Source organism: Acinonyx jubatus, chromosome E2, assembly GCF_027475565.1.
Source record: "Acinonyx jubatus isolate Ajub_Pintada_27869175 chromosome E2, VMU_Ajub_asm_v1.0, whole genome shotgun sequence".
NCBI classification, from domain to species: domain Eukaryota; kingdom Metazoa; phylum Chordata; class Mammalia; order Carnivora; family Felidae; genus Acinonyx; species Acinonyx jubatus.
This window is the reverse complement of record NC_069396.1, coordinates 40,828,947-40,847,373: the sequence shown is the minus strand read 5'-3', so window position 1 is coordinate 40,847,373 and position 18,427 is coordinate 40,828,947. Positions and strand designations below refer to the sequence as shown.

The window sequence follows — 18,427 nt, the reverse complement described above, 5'->3', positions numbered from 1 at the left end:
AGGGGGAAAACTTTTGATTTATCACCATTAAATATGATGTTAGCTGTTGGATTTTTGGCAGACGCCCTTTCTGAAGCTAAAGATCCCTTCTATTTCTAGTCTGTTGAGTGTTTTTTATTATGAAGAGTTGGTGAGGGGTTCCTGGGCGGCTTAGTTGGTTGAGCATCTGACTGTGGCTCAGGTCATGATCTTGCGGTTCGTGGGTTCAAGCCCTGCACTGGGCTTTGAGCTCACAGTGTGGAGCCTGCTTCGGATTCTCTATCACCCTCTCTGTCTGTCCCTCCCCCTCTCACTCTCTGTCTCTTTCAAAAATAAACTTAAAAAAAAAAATGAAGAGTTGTTGAATTCTGTTAAATACGTTTTTAATGTCTTTTAAGATAATCACATGGTTTTTGTGTTTTATTCCATTGATGTCGTGGGCTCATCTGGCCAATTCTTATTTTGTTACGTGTGTTACAAGAAAATGATACTATATTTTTTCCAAATACCATTTCTTGCATCTTTTGAAGTACTAACAGAACAAACAAGTGTATTACTAGATTTCTCAGCAATTGCCTTTAGTTTCCTGGTAGAAAAATGACTTTTTCATGGAGCGTTTCACTTTGAACGTGCAACCAGATTCTCTTTATTAGTATTAATTAGAATTTTTGGTTCAACATATATGTAAGTGGGATTAGTCTCTGAGCTTTGTTTTTTTATATTACCTACATTACATACAGTTGATTCTCATCATTCACAGATTTCTGATTTGCAAACCTGCCTACTAACTAAAATCTGTAACAACAAGATTGACAAAAAGTACTCGCTGTGCTTTTGCAGTCATGTGCAGAGCAGTGACATTCTGAGTTGCCTCATGCGCACGGTTCCGACTGTGCTCTGCCTCTTGCTCCAGCTGTCATACAGAAGTGATCCGAAGGTGACTGCACGAAGGGGCAGTGCAGCACAGTGCCAGAAGCTCTGCGCCCAGGTGAATGGGGTTTCTATCCAACTCTGGTACCTGTTAGTGGGACGGCCTTAGGCAAGTCACTTAACAATTCTGAACCTCATTTTCTCTTTTATAAAATGAAGAAAACAGAATCTACCAGGAGTTCTTAGAACTTAAGACCTATGTGTGACACACACGCACGCGTACACGCATGCACACACACACACACATACACACACTCACACACGCGATTTCCCCAGGAGCAATGACTAGTATTCTCTAATTCAGTGTTCTCGGTGACTTTTAGAATATAACTGCTGGGAATAAGAAAAATTGACTGTAGTTATATTCTGATCCTCAGTTTTGGTGTGTTATACCTGACTCATAAAAATAATCTAGAAGTTTTCTTTCTCTTTGATGTTCTAGAATGGCTGAAATAGTACTGGAATATTTTGGTTCTTCAGTAAGAGTTTGGTAAAATTCCTCCATAAAATCAACAGGGTCCGCTGTTTTGGGGAGTGCAGGATGGGTAGTTCTTTATTAAGTCTTCTCTATCACATCTGCAGAAATAATTATATTTTCTGGGGCTAGTTTTGCCAATTTATATCCTAGAAAAGCATCCATTTCACCCATTCATCTAATTTGCACGGAATCAAACAGAACAGACCATGTGGCTCCTTCCTATTTCACAGTCTCTATAGTTATTTCTCTGCTCCCACATTTCATCATCTCTGCAATTATTTCTGGTATTTATCTTGGGTATTTGTACTCCCTACCCTATCTTCATCCTTCTTATTTTTTACTCCCCAAATAATCACTCATTTATTATTTTCTTACTTTCTAACTCATCAATTTCTTATTTTAATCCTTCCTTCTGTTGCTAGATTTTGTTTACTTTCCAACTACATAAGTGGAATAATGAATTCATTTATTTATTCATTCTTATTTCATAATACAATATTTAAAGCTATAAATTCTTCTGAATACTGCTTTAGCTGTATTCCATAATCCAGAAACATGGTTTTCATCATTTTCTAGATTTTGTTTATAATTTCTATAAGTTGTTTTTTTTTTCTTTAATTTTTTTTTTTAACGCTTATTTATTTTTGAGAAGAGAGACAGAGCATGAACAAGGGAGGAGCAGAGAGAGAGGGAGACACAGAATCGGAAGCAGGCTCCAGGCTCTGGGCCATCAGCCCAGAGCCCGACGCGGGGCTCGAACTCACGGACCATGAGATCGTGACCTGAGCTGAAGTCGGACGCCCAACCGACTGAGCCACCCAGGCGCCCCTATAAGTTCAGTTTTAATGTGAACGAAAAATTATTTATGAAGTTATTTTTCCATTTCCAGAAAGTGAGCTTTTTCTTCTTAATTAGTTATCTCCAGTTTTCATTTAAATGAATGAATAAATTAAAAGAGCATACTGTGAGTCTATGACCATTATCCCCAAAGCCGAGAACAAGACAACTCTATGCACTACCACAATGTGATAAGGAAATACTATTTCTGGGTCTGAGATTTTTCTCTAGGGCTGAACATATGAATATTTTAGTTAATGTTCTGTGGATAATTTAAAAAGAACATACATTCTGTCATTAGATATTTATAAATTAGATCTTACTATTTTCTCTAGGTCTTCTATATTCTCATTTTTGACCACCTGCTTTTTTTATGGACTAAGAATTAAAACTCAATAGTAATGGGTTTCTCTATTACTTCTTGTATTTCCTGTAGTTTTTGCTTTATAAATTTTGTTAAGTTATTGACACATAGATAGTCCTATCTGTGGTCAGCATCTTTATCACTGAAAAATTGCCTTTCTTTGCCTCATTTTTCTGAGACTTTCTTTCCCTTTTTTTGCAGTATTTCAATAAGTTCTTATCTACACCTTAGATCTAATCCAAGAAACTGTTCTGGGAGAATCTTATGCATATAGAAAGTGATCTGATTTTGCTCTGTGACACAGAGTTTTCATCAGGTGAGTAAAGCAGACGTATATTTATTTATACAAAAATATTTTGACATTTTTGTGTTAACACGTTTTCTGTTGCAGTTTTTAGAACAAATCCTCTACTATATTGCTTGTGTGTGTCTTTTAATTTCGAAGGTTTATGTTTTTATTGTAGGAGTTACCTCTAGAACTGTAACTTTCAAGGATGACTTAATTCTTTATTTCTATGGATAGTATCTACTGAGTTCCTATAACGAGTGATTACAATCTCATGAAATTTGTATTTCCCCCCTGCCCAATTTTACTTGATATTTTCTTGGCATTTTCTTTTATATACATCTGTTTCTTATCATTTTTAAATGAAACTTGACTTCTAGCTATAAAAAATAAGGAAATGGATACCTCCACCATCTTCTACCTTCTCTTTTCCTTCCTCTTCTTTTCACTACATTGTTATTGCTACTATTTCATAGTTATAACATCGCTGAGTATTACTACATTGTTACATCATATATATTTTGTCTATCAATATTTGGTGCTAGTCCTACAGTTAAATACGTTTGTACTTCACCGATAGGCCTTCTGCCATTGTTTTGCCTTTTCTCTCTTGGCCGGATAAAGTTTTCCCTCTAACAATTTCTTCAGGTGTTAAAAAAAAAATAGATTTCTCAGAATCAAAACAGTTTGTTGGGTGCTTTATGCAGGATGGAATGACTGCATTAAAACATATAAATCACATTCTCTTGTCTTCTGCAGACATCATTCAAGATCTTTTAAGCATTAAATGTCACCATGGAAAAGTTGGAAGCCAGATTGACTTGTCTCCCTTTTGTTTGGATGTCTGGGGATTTCTTACTGTTGAAGGCCATCAATTTCACAGAACTATACCCTGCTGATGATCTGTCGAGGCCAAGTTTTCCTGACGCCCCTCAACCTGTAGATTCAATTCATCTTTCATTTTTCAAGTTTTCTTGAATTATATCTTTAAACATGATTCTCCCTTGTTTCATTGTTTTGGTTCTTTTGTTTCGGGACACAAATTATGTGTGTTTGCCGCTGTCTTCCTCGGCTGTCAGCTTCTCCCTACTACTGTAACTGTACGAATTCCATTTCATGTTGTTTACTTTTATCAGTCCAACATTTCTCTTTCTGTGCCTTCTGCAGAGTCTAGTCTTCTGTGTGTTGCTTCCAACACCATCGCCATTGTTACGGTTTTATCTTTTGATTCTACTTCTTGCCTAAGTTCTGCCAGTTCACGTTTCAGTTCTTTCTGTTGTCTTCCTAGACGGTATAGACTTTCTTACATCTGTGCTTTGAATCCATCTTCTACGGTGGCAAATGCTTATTATTATTTTTTATTTGTTTATTTTTGAGAGAGAGAGACAGAGACAGAGAGACAGCATCAGCAGGGGAGAGGCAGGGAGAGAGGAAGAGAGACTGAATCCCAAGCAGGCTCTGCACTGACAGACGGGCTCCATCTCACGAAGGTGAGATCATGTCCTGAACTAAAATCAAGAATCAGGAGCTTGACTGACAGAACTACCCAGGTGCCCCCTATTGTGTCTGTTTTTTTGTTTGTTTGTTTTTTATTGTGTCTGGTTTTTTTTTTTTTTAATGTTTATTTATTTTTGAGAGAGACAGAGACAGAATGCGAGTGGGTTGGGGCAGAGAGAGAGGGAGACACAGAATCTGAAGCAGGCTCCAGGCTCCAAGCTGTCAGCACAGAGGCCGACGTGGGGCTCGAACTCACGAGCTGTGAGATCATGACCTGAGCCGAAGTCGGACGCTCAACTGACTGAGCCACCCAGGCGCCCCTACTGTGTCTGGTTTTTAATGGGACCTGTTTGGTCACAATTTTCATGTCCCTGCTATAAATTTTTTCTGGTGACTGTTCTTCACCAACACTTGTTCTTGGTTCTTCTCTTCCTTTTTTTCTTCCAGTTTCATTGTACAGATCCTGTGCTAGTTCCCTTCTGTATGTGACAAGTTCTTACCAAACCAACTTCTTGCAGGAAGTTCATGTGGGGGACAGGCCAGGGCCACAAGTCAGGCCAGCGAGAATCTTCCTTGTGATTCAGCGTGGTTTACAACAGTGAGCTCTTTAGTCTTTTCCTCATTTTAGCCAACCAAGATTGGCAGCCTCAGAGCTGTGCAACACGCAAGTTCTCTCTTTATCCTGGCCTTCTGAAATTCCACTTGTATAAAAATGGCTTGTCTCTGTGATTACTCCTTTCAGCCTGCCTAGGTTACTTCTCTTTCATACCAGGGCATCTCCAGGAAAGCTTCCGTCATTACTGCTCACATCTGGCCCCGTGGTTCTCCACAGCGGACCTCGGTCTCACCCCTCAGGATATGCCAGTAACCTTGGAGAACTCGGCTTTGGAGGCTTCCTCCAAAATCCTCTCTCCCTACCTTTCCATGCTCCTCTGAGTTTCACGTGGTTAGGCGGCCCTTCCTCATACACTATGGTTCCAGATCAGAGACCACTCTTAGTTCTGTCAAGGCTGGAAAATAACCATCTCTTTTTCATTTTCCTTATTGCTTTGAGGTAATTCTAAAGAAAGAAGGAACTGACATCTTTACATGGCTACTTTAAAACAAGAAGTTGATTAACAAGCAATTTTAGGGGTTTTACCCACACAGTTAGGAACAATCTAACTACCCCAAAATTGGGGAGCTTAGAAACAGTGAAATAACTAAGAGTATAATTTTTTTTTTAATTTTGAGTTATATAAACAATCATGTCCATAATAATTGTGGAAGTTGGTATACCTATGTACATATGGAAAAAGCATATGATGTAACATCAGAGAAGTCTGATTTTGAAAACTATGTTGGAGTCATAAATAAGTAAAATATATATACATGTAGGATGCAGAATGGAAGGGAAAACTGAAAACTGGTGTTTGATGAGATAATGAAAACTGAGTAATGTCTTTTACTTAAAAGTTTTTTGTTGTTGTCACAATACAGTTTGTGTAATAAGTAACACAATACATGTTCAAAAACTAAAAGGAATCGGTGTTATGTGTATTTTCACTCCAGCGTCTACTAAACACAAATCATGACAAACACATTGATGGGCTCCCCCCTTGCCAGCACTTCTGTGTCCTCTGCCTGAAGGCAGCTCCCAAAGCTGCATCCCCCTGCTCGCTCTAGTGCTGGCCCAGATCTTTTACAGCAGCCGTTGTCCCCATCCCCCCTCCCCCTGCCTAGACCACTTCCCTCACCTGTAGAGGTGAACTACTCCAAACTGACCACTATCACTCAGCACTGATGATGTGCCAGGCACCATAGAGTAGCACAGCAAGTAAAGCATGGGCGTTGAACCCTTTTAGTTTGTTTTGTTTATAATAAAGGGCAACAAAAAAGCAGGTTGCATTTAAGGGACAATTTAGAAGGGCACCTGGGTGGCTCAGTCAGTTAAGTGTCCGGCTTCGGCTCAGGTCATGATCTCATGGTTCATGAGTTCGAGCCCCGCATCGGGCTCTGTGCTGACAGCTTGGGGCCTGGAGCCTGTTTCAGACTCTGTGTCTCCCTCTCTGTCTGCCCCTCCCCCACTCATGCTCTGTCTCTCTCTGTCTCTCTCTCTCTCAAAAATAAATAGACATTAACAAAAAAAATTTTTTTTTAAATAAAGGACAATTTAGAGTTAGAATGTTTGGTCCTTGGACACAGCCAGATTAAATATGCTCAAAATGCACCTAAAACAGTGCTAAGCACATAGCAGACATTCAATAAAAGCTATTTTTAAAAACTTTATACTTTCAATTTCCCAGCAAGGAAAATAGAACACAGTTGTTAACACAGTAGGAGAAGAACTTTTAATTTAAAAAATATGCTAAGAAAACCAAAACTACAATGAGCTGTCACCTCACACCTGTCAGAATGGCTAAAATCAGTAACACAAGAAACAACATGCTCTGGCGAGGATGTGGAGAAAGGAGAACCCCGGTGCACTGCTGGTGGGAGTGCAAACTGGTGCAGCCACTCTGGAAAACAGTATGGACATTCCTCAAAAAATTAAGAACAGAACTACCCTATGATCTAGCAAATGCACTATTAGGGTTTCCCCAAATAATACAAAACTACGAACTCAAAGGGACACATGCACTCCGGTGTTTACAGCAGCACTACTGACAATGGCCAGATTATGGAAAGAGCCCAAATGTCCACTGACTGAGGAATGGATAAGAAGAGGTGGTGCGTACATACCACAGAATATCATCACTCAACCATAAACGAGACCGAAGTCTTGCCATTTACAATGACATGAATGGAGGTGGAGGGTATTACGCTAAGTGAAGTAAGTCAGAGAAAGATAAATACCCTATAATTTCAGTCCTATGTGGAATTTAAGAAACAAAACAAATGATCATAGGGGTTAAAAAAGAGAGAAGCAAACCAAGAAACAGACTCTTAACTATGGAGAAGAAACTGATGGTTACCAGAGGGGAGGGGAGGGGATGAATGAAATAGGTGATGGGGATTAAGGAGCACATTTGTTGTGATGAGCACTGGGTGTTGGTATGAAAGTGATGAATCACTATACCATACACCTGAAACTAATATTACACTGTATGTTAACTAACTGGAATTTAAATAAAAACTAAAAATAAAATTTAAAAATATGCCAAGAAAGAATAGTATATATACATTTCCCATGACCACTTAAAACCAACATCTTCTCCTTCATTCAAATACTAATGCTGTTATGATCAGCAACTAACATTTAAAATATCATTCTGGGGGTGCCTGGGTGGCTGAGCCAGTTAGGCATCTGACTTTGGCTCAGGTCATGATCTCGTGATTCTTGGGTTCGAGCCCTGCGTCAGGCTTGGTGCCGACAATGGAAAGCCTGCTTGGGATTCTCATTCTCTCCCTCTCTCTGCCCCTCTCCCATCACACTTTCTCTCTCTCTCAAAATAAATAAACTTAAAAAAAATCATTCTGAACACATAAATAAACTCTATGATTTGCCTGTTTCAATATGTTTTTTAATATTTATTTATTTATTTTGGGGACACAGCTGGTTCATGCTTGCTCAGTGCAAAGCCTGACGTAGGGGCTCGATCTCACAACTGTGAGATCATGACCTCAGCCTAAATCAAGAGCCGGATGCTTAACTGACTAAGCCACCCAGGTGCCCCTGTCTATATTATAAGCAATGTTTTTACTCTCTGAATAATTACAATGAATTCAAAGTATTCAGAGATCAAAGTATTTTCATGAAAATTAGCCTACCCAGGGCACTTGGGTGGCCCAGTCAGTCAGGCATTCGACTTTTGATTTCAGCTCAGGTCATGATCTCGCGGGTGGTTCACTGGGTTCGAGTCCCACGTTAGGCTCTGCACTGACAGTGCGGAGCCTGCTTGGGATGATCTCTCAAAACAAATAAATAAACTTAAAAAAAAAAAGTAGCCTAGCAATTTTAAGTTTTAACCCACAAGTACAAAAGGAAAACAGATTTACACTTCTCAAGTATTCCCATAATCCCCCAATATGAAAATGGTGTAAGTTACAGGAGTAAAATTTATGAAGGCATATATAAACTCAGAAAATGAGCTTTTCCTCTGACTGAGCAATGTCTTTGATCATTAATGGCTACCAGCTTCATGGTTTACTCACAGAAAATGTTTACACATTTTAAAATTCAGTAAAATGTAAAATTCAGCTCCTCAGTTGCAACAGCCACAGATCAAGTGTTTAACAGCTCCATTTGGCTCGTGGCCACTGTACTGAACAGTGTGGAAAAAGATCATTTCCTTCACTGCACAGAGTTCCACTGGACAGCACTGGGTCTACGTGATCGAAGATGAAAAACAAGCCAAATGCCCACGCAGAGGTACCATCAGGGTTGCGAAACAGTCGAAACATCTGAGGATTCCTCTTGTGATGCAGAGAAAACAAGTCTGTGCTATAAGCCATTGCTTGAATAAAGAGAAGAAGATGCAATAAGACTGAGCTCAACTGTACATTTCAGGGGATGGAGGTGTCGGTGGGAAGAAACCTGTTAGATTCGAGTACGTTCCTGTTTTATAGCTTCTTCCAGATGGTATCTGAGGCAGAGACAAGAAACTAGCCTAGGGTCTCTTTCTCACTCTGCACACTCCTCCAACAATCTTGCCCACACGTCTATAAGCTGGTAATATGAAAATGTCCATTTCCAACACAGATGGAACTCCTGCCTCCACATCCGTGGATCCAGCTCCCTTTACTCCATATCTCCCTCCTTGGACTGTTTCGAAAGTGACTCATAACGTATCCAAACATGGATTATCATTTGCTGTCTCACCGTCCCCTCTAAAGAATTTGGCTGGCCTTTGTCCCTGGTTCTTGGGAGGTAGCCAATAAATCCTTGAATTTCCCAAGTGATAACAGCATCTTTGTCATTCACAGTTGGTTCCTCAGGACCACCTCTGATAGCGTGTTCTAAGGAGATGACTCAGGATGGGGGCTGGCCAAGCCAGAAAGACCAGAAATGTGTGATCAGAGGGTTGGGGCTTGGAGCCAGCTGACACCGACCCAACCTCTGGGGAGGAGAGGGAGCTGGAGATTGAATTCAACATTGTGGCCAAATGGTTCAATCAATCACACCTACATAATAAAACTCCAGTAAAAACTCTGGACACCAGAGCCCAGGTGAGCTTTCTTGGTTGACAATAGTCAACACACTGTCATACTGGTACTGACGTGCCAGGAGAACAACATGTCCTGACTCCACAAGGAAAGGACAATGGAAAGTCTGAATTTGGGGACCTCCCCCCACTGCCGACTTTCAATGAGTCTCTGCCTTTCACTGATTCTGATTTGTATCCCATTGTTGTATTAAAGCTATCATCATACGTGTAACGCTTTCCTGAGTTCTGTGAGTCATTCTAGTGAATTACTGAACCTGAGGGGATAGTGGGTATCCCAAAATTTATAGCCTGCTTATGGTCAGAAGTCAGGTGGCCTGAGGATCCCCAAACTTGTGACTGGTATCTGAAGTGAGGGCGGTGTTGTAGTGGGCTGTGCCCTTAGCCTGTCAAGTCTGGCTTAACTCTGGGTAGCTGGTGTCAGAAGTTACTCCACTGCCCAGACCTGTTCCTCCCAACAGGGTTCAGCATCACAGTGAATGGTATGTCCATCCAACTATTCAGCTGCTAATGGGAGAAAGTAGATCACCACTGATGATTCCTTCCTCCCAATCACCATCCACACAAATGATGAATCGATAGATCCTTCTAAATCCACCTTCTAATAAACTCTGAGTTCATCCACTTCTCTCCAGCATGATCTGGTCTTTTCCTCTCTGGTCCTGTTCTCCTTGTGCTCCTAGAGTTCTGGCCACACGTGCCTTCTCTCTGATACTCGGGCTGGACGAGTTCTGTCCTACCTTGCGGCTTTTCCGGTTGTTGTTCCCTCTGCTTAGGACGTTTTCACAGATCTTAGCTTGGCTGTTCTTCTTAGGATTTAAGTGTTGATGTATGTCTGGTCTTCAAAATGGTCTGCTTTCCCTCCCCATAACTATGTCACCACCCTGTTTGGTTTCTACCATAGGACTTATTTCTTGGTGGTTCCTGTTTCTTCCCTCCTCTGAACAGAATTCAAAGGCTGTTTTCTCAGGGCCTAGATCTGTGTCTGGTGCACAGATGACGTGCGTTTACTGACATCCAGGTATTACCGAATCCACTGAATTGGATTTTCTTGGTGGTTGCCTCTTCCCGCAGTGCTGTCCTCCTCAGGTCCACTCTCCACGCTGCAGCCTGAGCCATCTTTCTAGCACGCCAAGACAATGACACTGCTGTACCTTCATGACCTCTGTTTATCATCCCTGTACATTCTCTCTTCCCATCTGTTCTCCAGTCAGGCTGACTACTGCCAACACCTTCAACGCTCTCAACGTTCTTGCCTCTCAAAGTTCCTGCACATGTCCCTTCCCTATGACATTGACTTCTCCTCCCCAATTCGACTGGTTAACCTTTCTCGTCCTTCAGGTCTCCTTAACCATCACTTCTTCCAGAAAACCTTCCCTGAGCGTCCAAAATTGGGTTAGGCTACCCCTCCTCTGTGCTCCCGCAATGTCTTTCCCCAGCAAGGTATTGATTTGGGATGGGCTGTAATGTCTGCCAACTTGCCTGTACCCTCAAGGGTGTGAACTCCCTGCAGGCAGGGGCCTTGTTGCAGTTGGAGGTATCGCTACAACTGAACGCAGTCCCTGCAGGTATACTATAGGTGCTTAATATGTATTTACTGGATCAATTTATTACACTGGAAAATCTGCTGGCAAATTCATTAGTCTCTGTTATTCTTTCCATGTTCCCCATAGTGTTTCAATAAATTCTACCCACAGAAGGGGTGCTCCATAAACACTAGGTAAAAGTATAATGACTTCTTTAACCTGGTGAGAATAAAAAGGAAAATCAAGGGTGCTCAGGTTTCTTGATGATGGGGTGTATTTATTTAAGGTTACTAGCAAGGCCACCTAAAAACTTTAAAGAGCTAAAATTACAATTTGAAATTAAGCCATGTGACCTCTTTTAGCATCTTCTCCTTACTTACTACACAGTTACTAACATTTAATTTTAGCTATATGCCCACACAGGGATATTTCAGTCTTTATTCAAAATGTTGGTGTTGATAAATAAGTATAAGATTGTTTAGTTATAGGGAATCTGTTTATAAGCACTCTATTAAAGAGATATAGGCGAGGGACGCCTGGGTGGCTCAGTTGGTTAAGAGTCTAACTCTTGATTTCGGCTTAAGCTTTGAGCATCGAATGTGCTTCGGATTCTCCCTCTCTCTCTCTCTCTCTCTCTCTCTCTCTCTCTCCGCCCCCCCCCCCCCGCCTCTCCCTGGCTAGCGCATGCTCTCTCTCTTAAAATAAATAAATAAACATTAAAAAAAACAAATAAAAAAAATAAAGAGATATAGGTGAGTGAAATTTTTCTTGACAAGAAAAACTACCCACTGTTCCTGAAAGATAAGGATTATTCTTTGTACCATGATATTTTTGTATAAAAATACATACATAGATACATGCTACACCTATAGAGTAAGGAGGACAGGTTTTTAAAATAAACATACTATAAGTTATCTGTATAAATTAAATTTGTCATTCAAAGTAGTTCTCTTTGTTTTTGTTCTTTTTTTTTAATTTTTTAGTATTTATTTTGAGCGAGAGAGAGACAGAGCATGAGCAGGGGAGGGGCAGAGAGAGAGGGAGACACAGAATCCGAAGCAGGTTCCAGGATCCAAGCCATCAGCACAGAGCCTGACATGGGGCCCGAACCCATGAGTGAGATCATGACCTGAGCCGAAGTCAGATGCTCAAGTGACTGAGCCACCCAGGCGCCCCTAAAGTAGTCCCCTTTGGAGACTCATTTCAGTAATGGAACCAAAGTTCAAAATATTTTGGAAAACTCTCTTTGAGAACCGTTTTACTTTTTTTATTAAAATTTTTTGTAACGTTTATTTATTTTGAGAGAGAGAGAGAGAGCGCGTGTGCTCATGTGTATGAGCAGGGGAGGGGCAGAGAGAGAGAGAGAATCCCAAGTAGACTCTATGCTGTCAGTGCAAAGCCTGAGACAGAAAACGATTTCATGAACTATGAGATCATGACCTGAGCCGAAATCGAGAGTCAGATGCTTAACTGACTGAGCCACCCAGGTACCCCGAGAACTGTTTTAGATTCTGCATTGATTCTTTTGAATATTCACCTATAAATATTTGACCTTTGATAGTGAATTTTACCTTTATAACAACTAGTCATTAGAAGCCACAATAGTAAACAGGGTCAAAGATGATGACGCTTGGGATAAAAAAACAAAGTATATTTGGATTGAAAACCCCTGGTGATATAAAAGTTTCCTTGCTTAAGTGATATGCTTGTTTTGAAAACAATGGCAAATTAAAAGACATCTAGAAATGTTTGAAAAGAGAAAAAAAGAGAACAAGGAAATTGGTGTTTAAGAAGTCACAGACCCTCCTGAGAATGTGATGAAAATAATGGTTCCCCGACCCTCTAACCACTGCATGTACAATTAGAAAGGTAGGAACACACTGAGGTCATCTATGGAGCCAGATTAACACTCCATGGTTTAGAGGACTGGCTTTTGATTTTTTTACTGTGCCCAACAGAAAAAAATATATATATACTGTGACCCAGCTTGTACATACATACATATAATTAACAGTTACACAAACAATTCTCAACCCTAGTGTATATGATAATATCCTCTTGCATCTTATTTTAATTACGAACATTACTCATGATTTACTGCACCAATTTCACAACGTACAGTGGGAAAATACTGGTTTAGAGTTACTGTCCCATAACTAGAGCAAGTTCATGAAATGAGAAAACTCACTGATGACAAACATTCTGATGTTATTTTAAATAACAAAGTCTACGCTATAGGCAAACCTTTTAAGAGGTTAGATTCTTTACAGCAAAGCAGCATTATCTTGGTCCTTCATCTACACACTTAACTACTGGAGATACTGACGAGTAAGTCATACAACAGTAATAGGATGCCATACCTTAATATTAGAAAACCATAAGTCGTTTTCATGTAAAGTGGCCAGGTAGACAGATGTAAGAAGTCCAATGCAAAGGGCAATGGTTCCACCAACCATAAATGACAGAAGCTTCCATAATCTTCTACTGGTACCACCTTTTAGAAAAAATAAATAAGTCAATAAACAACGTAGAATTTAATAGTGCCACTTCAGACTATCAAGTATGCTAAGTTCCAACTGCCTGTCACTGGCAAAGCTTCTATTCCCAGGACACAGTTAGGAACTCCTTTCTGTGACTCCGGAGACCTGTTTTCATACTTCATTACGGTTTTTACCCGACGGTATCTAATTGCTCACTTGTCCATTTTGGCAGAAATCGTGAGCTTATTCATTACCTTAGTTATCTTAGTACCTACGGTCTGTGTTTGGAATAGTTTAGTAACTGTAGTTCAACTGTGAAGTTTGTCAAATGGAGGAGTTAAGTGGGGTGCAGGTCTAGGATATAGAAAATCTTTCAGATGATCTATGTATAATTTGTGATGTATTCATTAAAAGCTACCAAAAAGCTTGACTACTTAAAATTCAACAACCCATCGGGAGAAAAACATCCAAGTTAAAGGACACAAACTAGGAAAAAAATATTCATGGCACGTATAAGAAAGCTTAAGTATCCTCAATATGGGATGAACACCTTCAGGATTAAAAAACTAAATATTTCAGTTGGAAAGAGATTACAGAGACAAACAGGCAATGCACAGAAAAAAAAAAAGGGCCAACCGACAGACAAAAAATATTCACATTCATTAGTATTAAAGAAATGCAAATCAAAACAATGGGCTACAATTTTTTAGATGCTGGTCAATTTGACAGCTTAAAAATGTTAACGCTGTTTTAACAAGGGTACAAAATGAGTAGTTTTCAAACACTGCTTGCTAGTAGGAGAATAACGTGGCAGCTCTCTGGAACACGAGAGGGCAGGAAGTTGGAAAAGCTACCAAAACGAGCATACCATTTGACCAGCAATTCCAAATCTTGGCATATAACCCCAAATAAAGTTTAAACAAACATTTGGCCACAAGAACATGTACTCTAGTTCTGTTCGTATAAATGAAAGGTTTAAAACCACTCATTCAACCAGGAATTCTTAAATCAGTTATGCTATAGCCACACAGCCACTACACCAGTAACATTTTTAAAACACATTGACTGACTTGTGACATGATTGGAACATAATAAAAGAAATGTAGCAAATTACAAAACAGCCAGGATCCCAAGGTTGTAAAACCACGACTGCTTGAAGGTGTGCCTAGGCAAGAACACCATTTCCACAGCAACATCAAGTTTCATGGATGACAGTCTCAGGATGGGTTTGTTTGTGGGAATACTTTCTTTCTTTCCTTTTTTTTTTTTTTTTTTTTTTTTGCTTTTCTTTAGTTTTCAGGGTTTTTTTTTTCTGACATGAATAAATATTGCCTCAGTAAAATGAAGAATCCTCAAAGTTATGTTTTAATTTAAAAAAAAGCAAACTTGGGAGCACCTGGGTGGCACAGTTGGTTAAGTGTCTGACTCTTGATTTCGGCTCAGGTCATGATCTCACGGTTCATGGGACCGAGGCCCATGTCAGGCTCTACGCTGACAGTGCAGAGAATGCTTGAGATTCTCTCTTTCAAAATAAATAAGCGTATAAAAATAAAAAGGCAAACGTGAAGTTACATTGTGTAAGTCTTCAGAAAGTACTCTATCTTGTCCAAAACTGCTTATTTATTGGATGGCTGAATGGTTTGACTTCTCAGTACAGATTTATTTTATAACTGTTCCCCCCAAATTACTAGCTCTGGCTGATAAGAATTAACATGGCTGAGTTAATATGAATTCTGTCAGATATCCAAAATGGTGAAGAGACAAGGAATTTTTCATGCTTATTTTTAAAAATCCTTGACCATGCTTAGTTAAGAAAGCAACTCTGGACTGGGGAAGTTCATAATTAAGGTCATTTGATGTACACTTAGCAAGAATCTTCAGCATTACGTAAACAACTTAACCAAGTTCTGACCACCGCTCCCTCACAAACCAAAGGAGAAAATGTCAGGAATTCAAACAAGGAATAAAAAAATGTTTGATTCATCTTTCAATACCTTAACGAAATGAGAAAGTCACCCAAGCTAATGCCGTCTAGAGTGAACAGCATACACAAACCAGAAAAATTAGAAACATACTAAAATCTGAAGCATGGGGGAAAGCATTACTTTAGAAAGTCAAAGATTGGCAAAACCAGAACCCACTGCACAGACAGCTGACAAACAAGGGGTTCCAATCAGAGCTCTGTGACCCTTTATCTGGTCACAACTGCGAAACCAGGATCATCAAACTGCAGTCAAATCATCTGTCAAACTAAAACATCAGGGTATTAGAACAAGTTTCCTCAAATGTTAGGGCTCACCAAATCTGTACCCTATTGGAGAGTGATATTTTAATATTGAAGAAATAATAGCAATCCAAAATGCTGCTTTAATTAAGTCACCTACCAGATGGCAATTTATTTTCCAACTTCACATTTGCTTCTTGCGCTGCATAATCCTCAGGAACTTCCGTGGGTTTTACTCCTTTTCTTTGCCTGATGGATATCATGGTGTCAAAGACTTACGTGCATTGTTCTTCCAACCACTCCTACAAACAACATAAAAGTAAACCGCCCATCCATACGCCAGTACCGTCTCCCCAACACACGCTTTGCTCCTCTGTGACTTGGAGCCTTGTCCCTGGCTTAGCATGCCCTCCCCACTTTCCCATCAAATCTTTACCAGCCTTCAAAGCTACAGTCAAGGCACAACGCAAATATTTACTTAAAACCTATTATTAAGAGTTAAGAATACAGGTAAGCATCCCAGACAAGCCCCTGCCGTTCCTCCAAGAAACCTTCCTCTCTCGGTTGTGCCAGCCACTGCTGATCTTTCTCCATCCTGAGCCACTGCAGTTACCACGCAATTGGTCACATAATTATGCAGTTTTATATTATGTTCCACAGTTCCATACTATTTGGTAGTAAATCTGTTGATAGCCTGATTCTGAAGAAGTGAAATACTGTTTCGTCTTAGGTATCTGAATTTTAATACCGACGTTCTTTAAAACAATTCACACTGGAAACTTTACGAATATGCCTGAGTGGTGACGGCAGCGGGGGTGTGCCAATCAGGGCAGCTGCTATCCCAGGGAGCAACAGTGGGAGTAAAGGCAGGGTGCAGGAGCCTGGTTTGGAAGCAGTGAGTGGGAGGCGAGGGAGTGGTGGCAGTGAGTAAGCTGGCGACGGTCCCCAGGAACATCTTGCTTCACTCCTCTGAATAATGAACAGCGTTTTACTAATTACTATTAAATATGACCAGTTACCGGACACGATTGTTTGGGCAGTTTATTAATAACTAACTTGCTCTAGAGAAAGAACAATCCAACCAACCAACATTATACAATTCATTCATTCATAAAAAAAAAAAAATGTGAGACACAAAAACAGTTAAGTACAAGCACCGAAAATGAATCTGGAGCAGCGAGGAAGGAAAAAGGAGTGTTAGGCAAAGCCGTACTGCATTCATTAGATGGACTTATCCCCCAACTGGATAACTTGGATTCTTAGCCAAGAATCACGTCCTCCTAAGGGCTCGGGAAGGAGCTGTAAATATCCCACATCGGATACACTCTAACAAGTCAGGACAGAAGGGCAACAAACATTTCCGCGCCAACTCTGTGTCGGGCAATGTGATAATCGCACCAACTGGGGAAACAAAAGTTTCCCCATAATGAAAGGGAATGCCATCTTCGACGTTGGAAAAGGGAAGTGAGAGCGATGCTCGTCCTCTACTCGGAAGGACCAGCACGCACAGAGCGACCGGGCACTGCAGGGCACGACACTCAGCTTCCCGCCGCACCGCAGCCTCACAGCGCCTAGTGTCCCCACCGGACACCGAGGGGCCGGCAGCGGCCGCCCAAGTTCAGACACTTGCTCCAGCTCGGCAGAGCCGCGCGGCCGCGGAGGCCAGCACCAACCAGGCCCTCCCTCCGCCCGCGCGGCAGGAGCCCGAAGTGGCCCGCGAGCGCCGCCCCGCTCCGCCCTCGGCAAACTTCCTCACTCCCGACCTGCCGCCCCCCGCCCCGCAGTTCGAGCGGACCCGCGAGCGCCGCGTCCCCCGCCCTGGCGCCCCAGGGCGCCGCGGGGCCCGGGCCGCGCCCCCCGACTGCACGACGCGGCGGGGCGACCGGCAGGCTCCCGGTCGTTGCGGCTGATTCGGCGAAACATCGCAACGCAGGGCGCAGCCCGACCAGCCGCCGAAGCCTCGCACCCGCGCGTCCCCTCGCTCCGCCCGCGGCCCGACACGCAGTCACAGACCTGCGGCCTCAGCCGTCCTGGCGCGCAGCTCCGGGCGGGGAAAGAGGCCGGCCGGCCAGGGGTGCCAAGGGCCGCGCAACCGCCCGCGACGCACCGTGAGGACAGGGAGGACCAAGCAGCGGCCACCGTGCAGCGACGGAGCTTTGCGCGACACCAGAGAAATGGGGGACTGGGGGGCGTCCGCGGCCCCGAGGAAGGGGCGCGCCAGGGAGGCCGGGCCGCCGCGGGCGCGCCCATAGGTCCCGGGAGCCGTCCGTCAGCTCAAGTCCCCGCCCTCTCCAGGGGCGCCCCGCCCAGTCTCGTGCGGCGCCGGCCGGAAGGAAGCGGCACACTTCCGCTCGCCCAGTCCGCCCCGCCCGCCCCGCGTGCCGCCTCTGCGTGCCCCGAGCACACAGACCCCTGACCCGCGCGGCGCTGCCGCGAGCGTACGCGGCTGCCCTCCTCAGCCGCGGGGACGCCCGCCAGCCCCAGGGCAGAGCGAGAGGTGGCCACCCGGGGGAGGAGGGGCCCGTCTCCGAGGAAGGGTCGCCTCAGGTGTGCTTGCAAGAGACCGCGAAACCTTTTGCTTGTTCCCGTAGCTTCCTGCTCCCGGGTGCTGGTGGATGTGGGGGCCTCGGTGAAGGGTCTGGCGGACTGAAGCAGTTGACCGCTCGGGCCTCTCCCGCCTCC

At 42.5% G+C, this 18,427-nt stretch overlaps 1 protein-coding gene across 4 annotated transcripts in view; it reads right to left on the bottom strand.

Moving 5' to 3' along the window:
• The window catches only part of DPY19L3 (dpy-19 like C-mannosyltransferase 3), a 76,824-nt gene extending 58,927 nt beyond the window's left edge, over positions 1–17,897 (bottom strand). For 3 of the 4 annotated variants that reach the window (XM_053211121.1, XM_027044895.2, XM_053211122.1), the window contains exons 1-3: positions 17,759–17,896; positions 15,906–15,994; positions 13,402–13,535 (exon numbers count right to left, since the gene is read on the bottom strand). Coding sequence is in view for 2 of the 4 variants with exons in the window: in XM_027044895.2 (XP_026900696.1) it covers positions 13,402–13,497 (96 nt within the window). In the remaining 2 variants the exon portion in view is untranslated. Of the gene's footprint in view, positions 1–13,401; positions 13,536–15,905; positions 16,048–17,758 lie in introns of all 4 variants that reach the window. The other variant, XM_027044892.2, reaches the window with a different exon arrangement.
• Between the last annotated feature and the right edge of the window lie 530 nt (positions 17,898–18,427).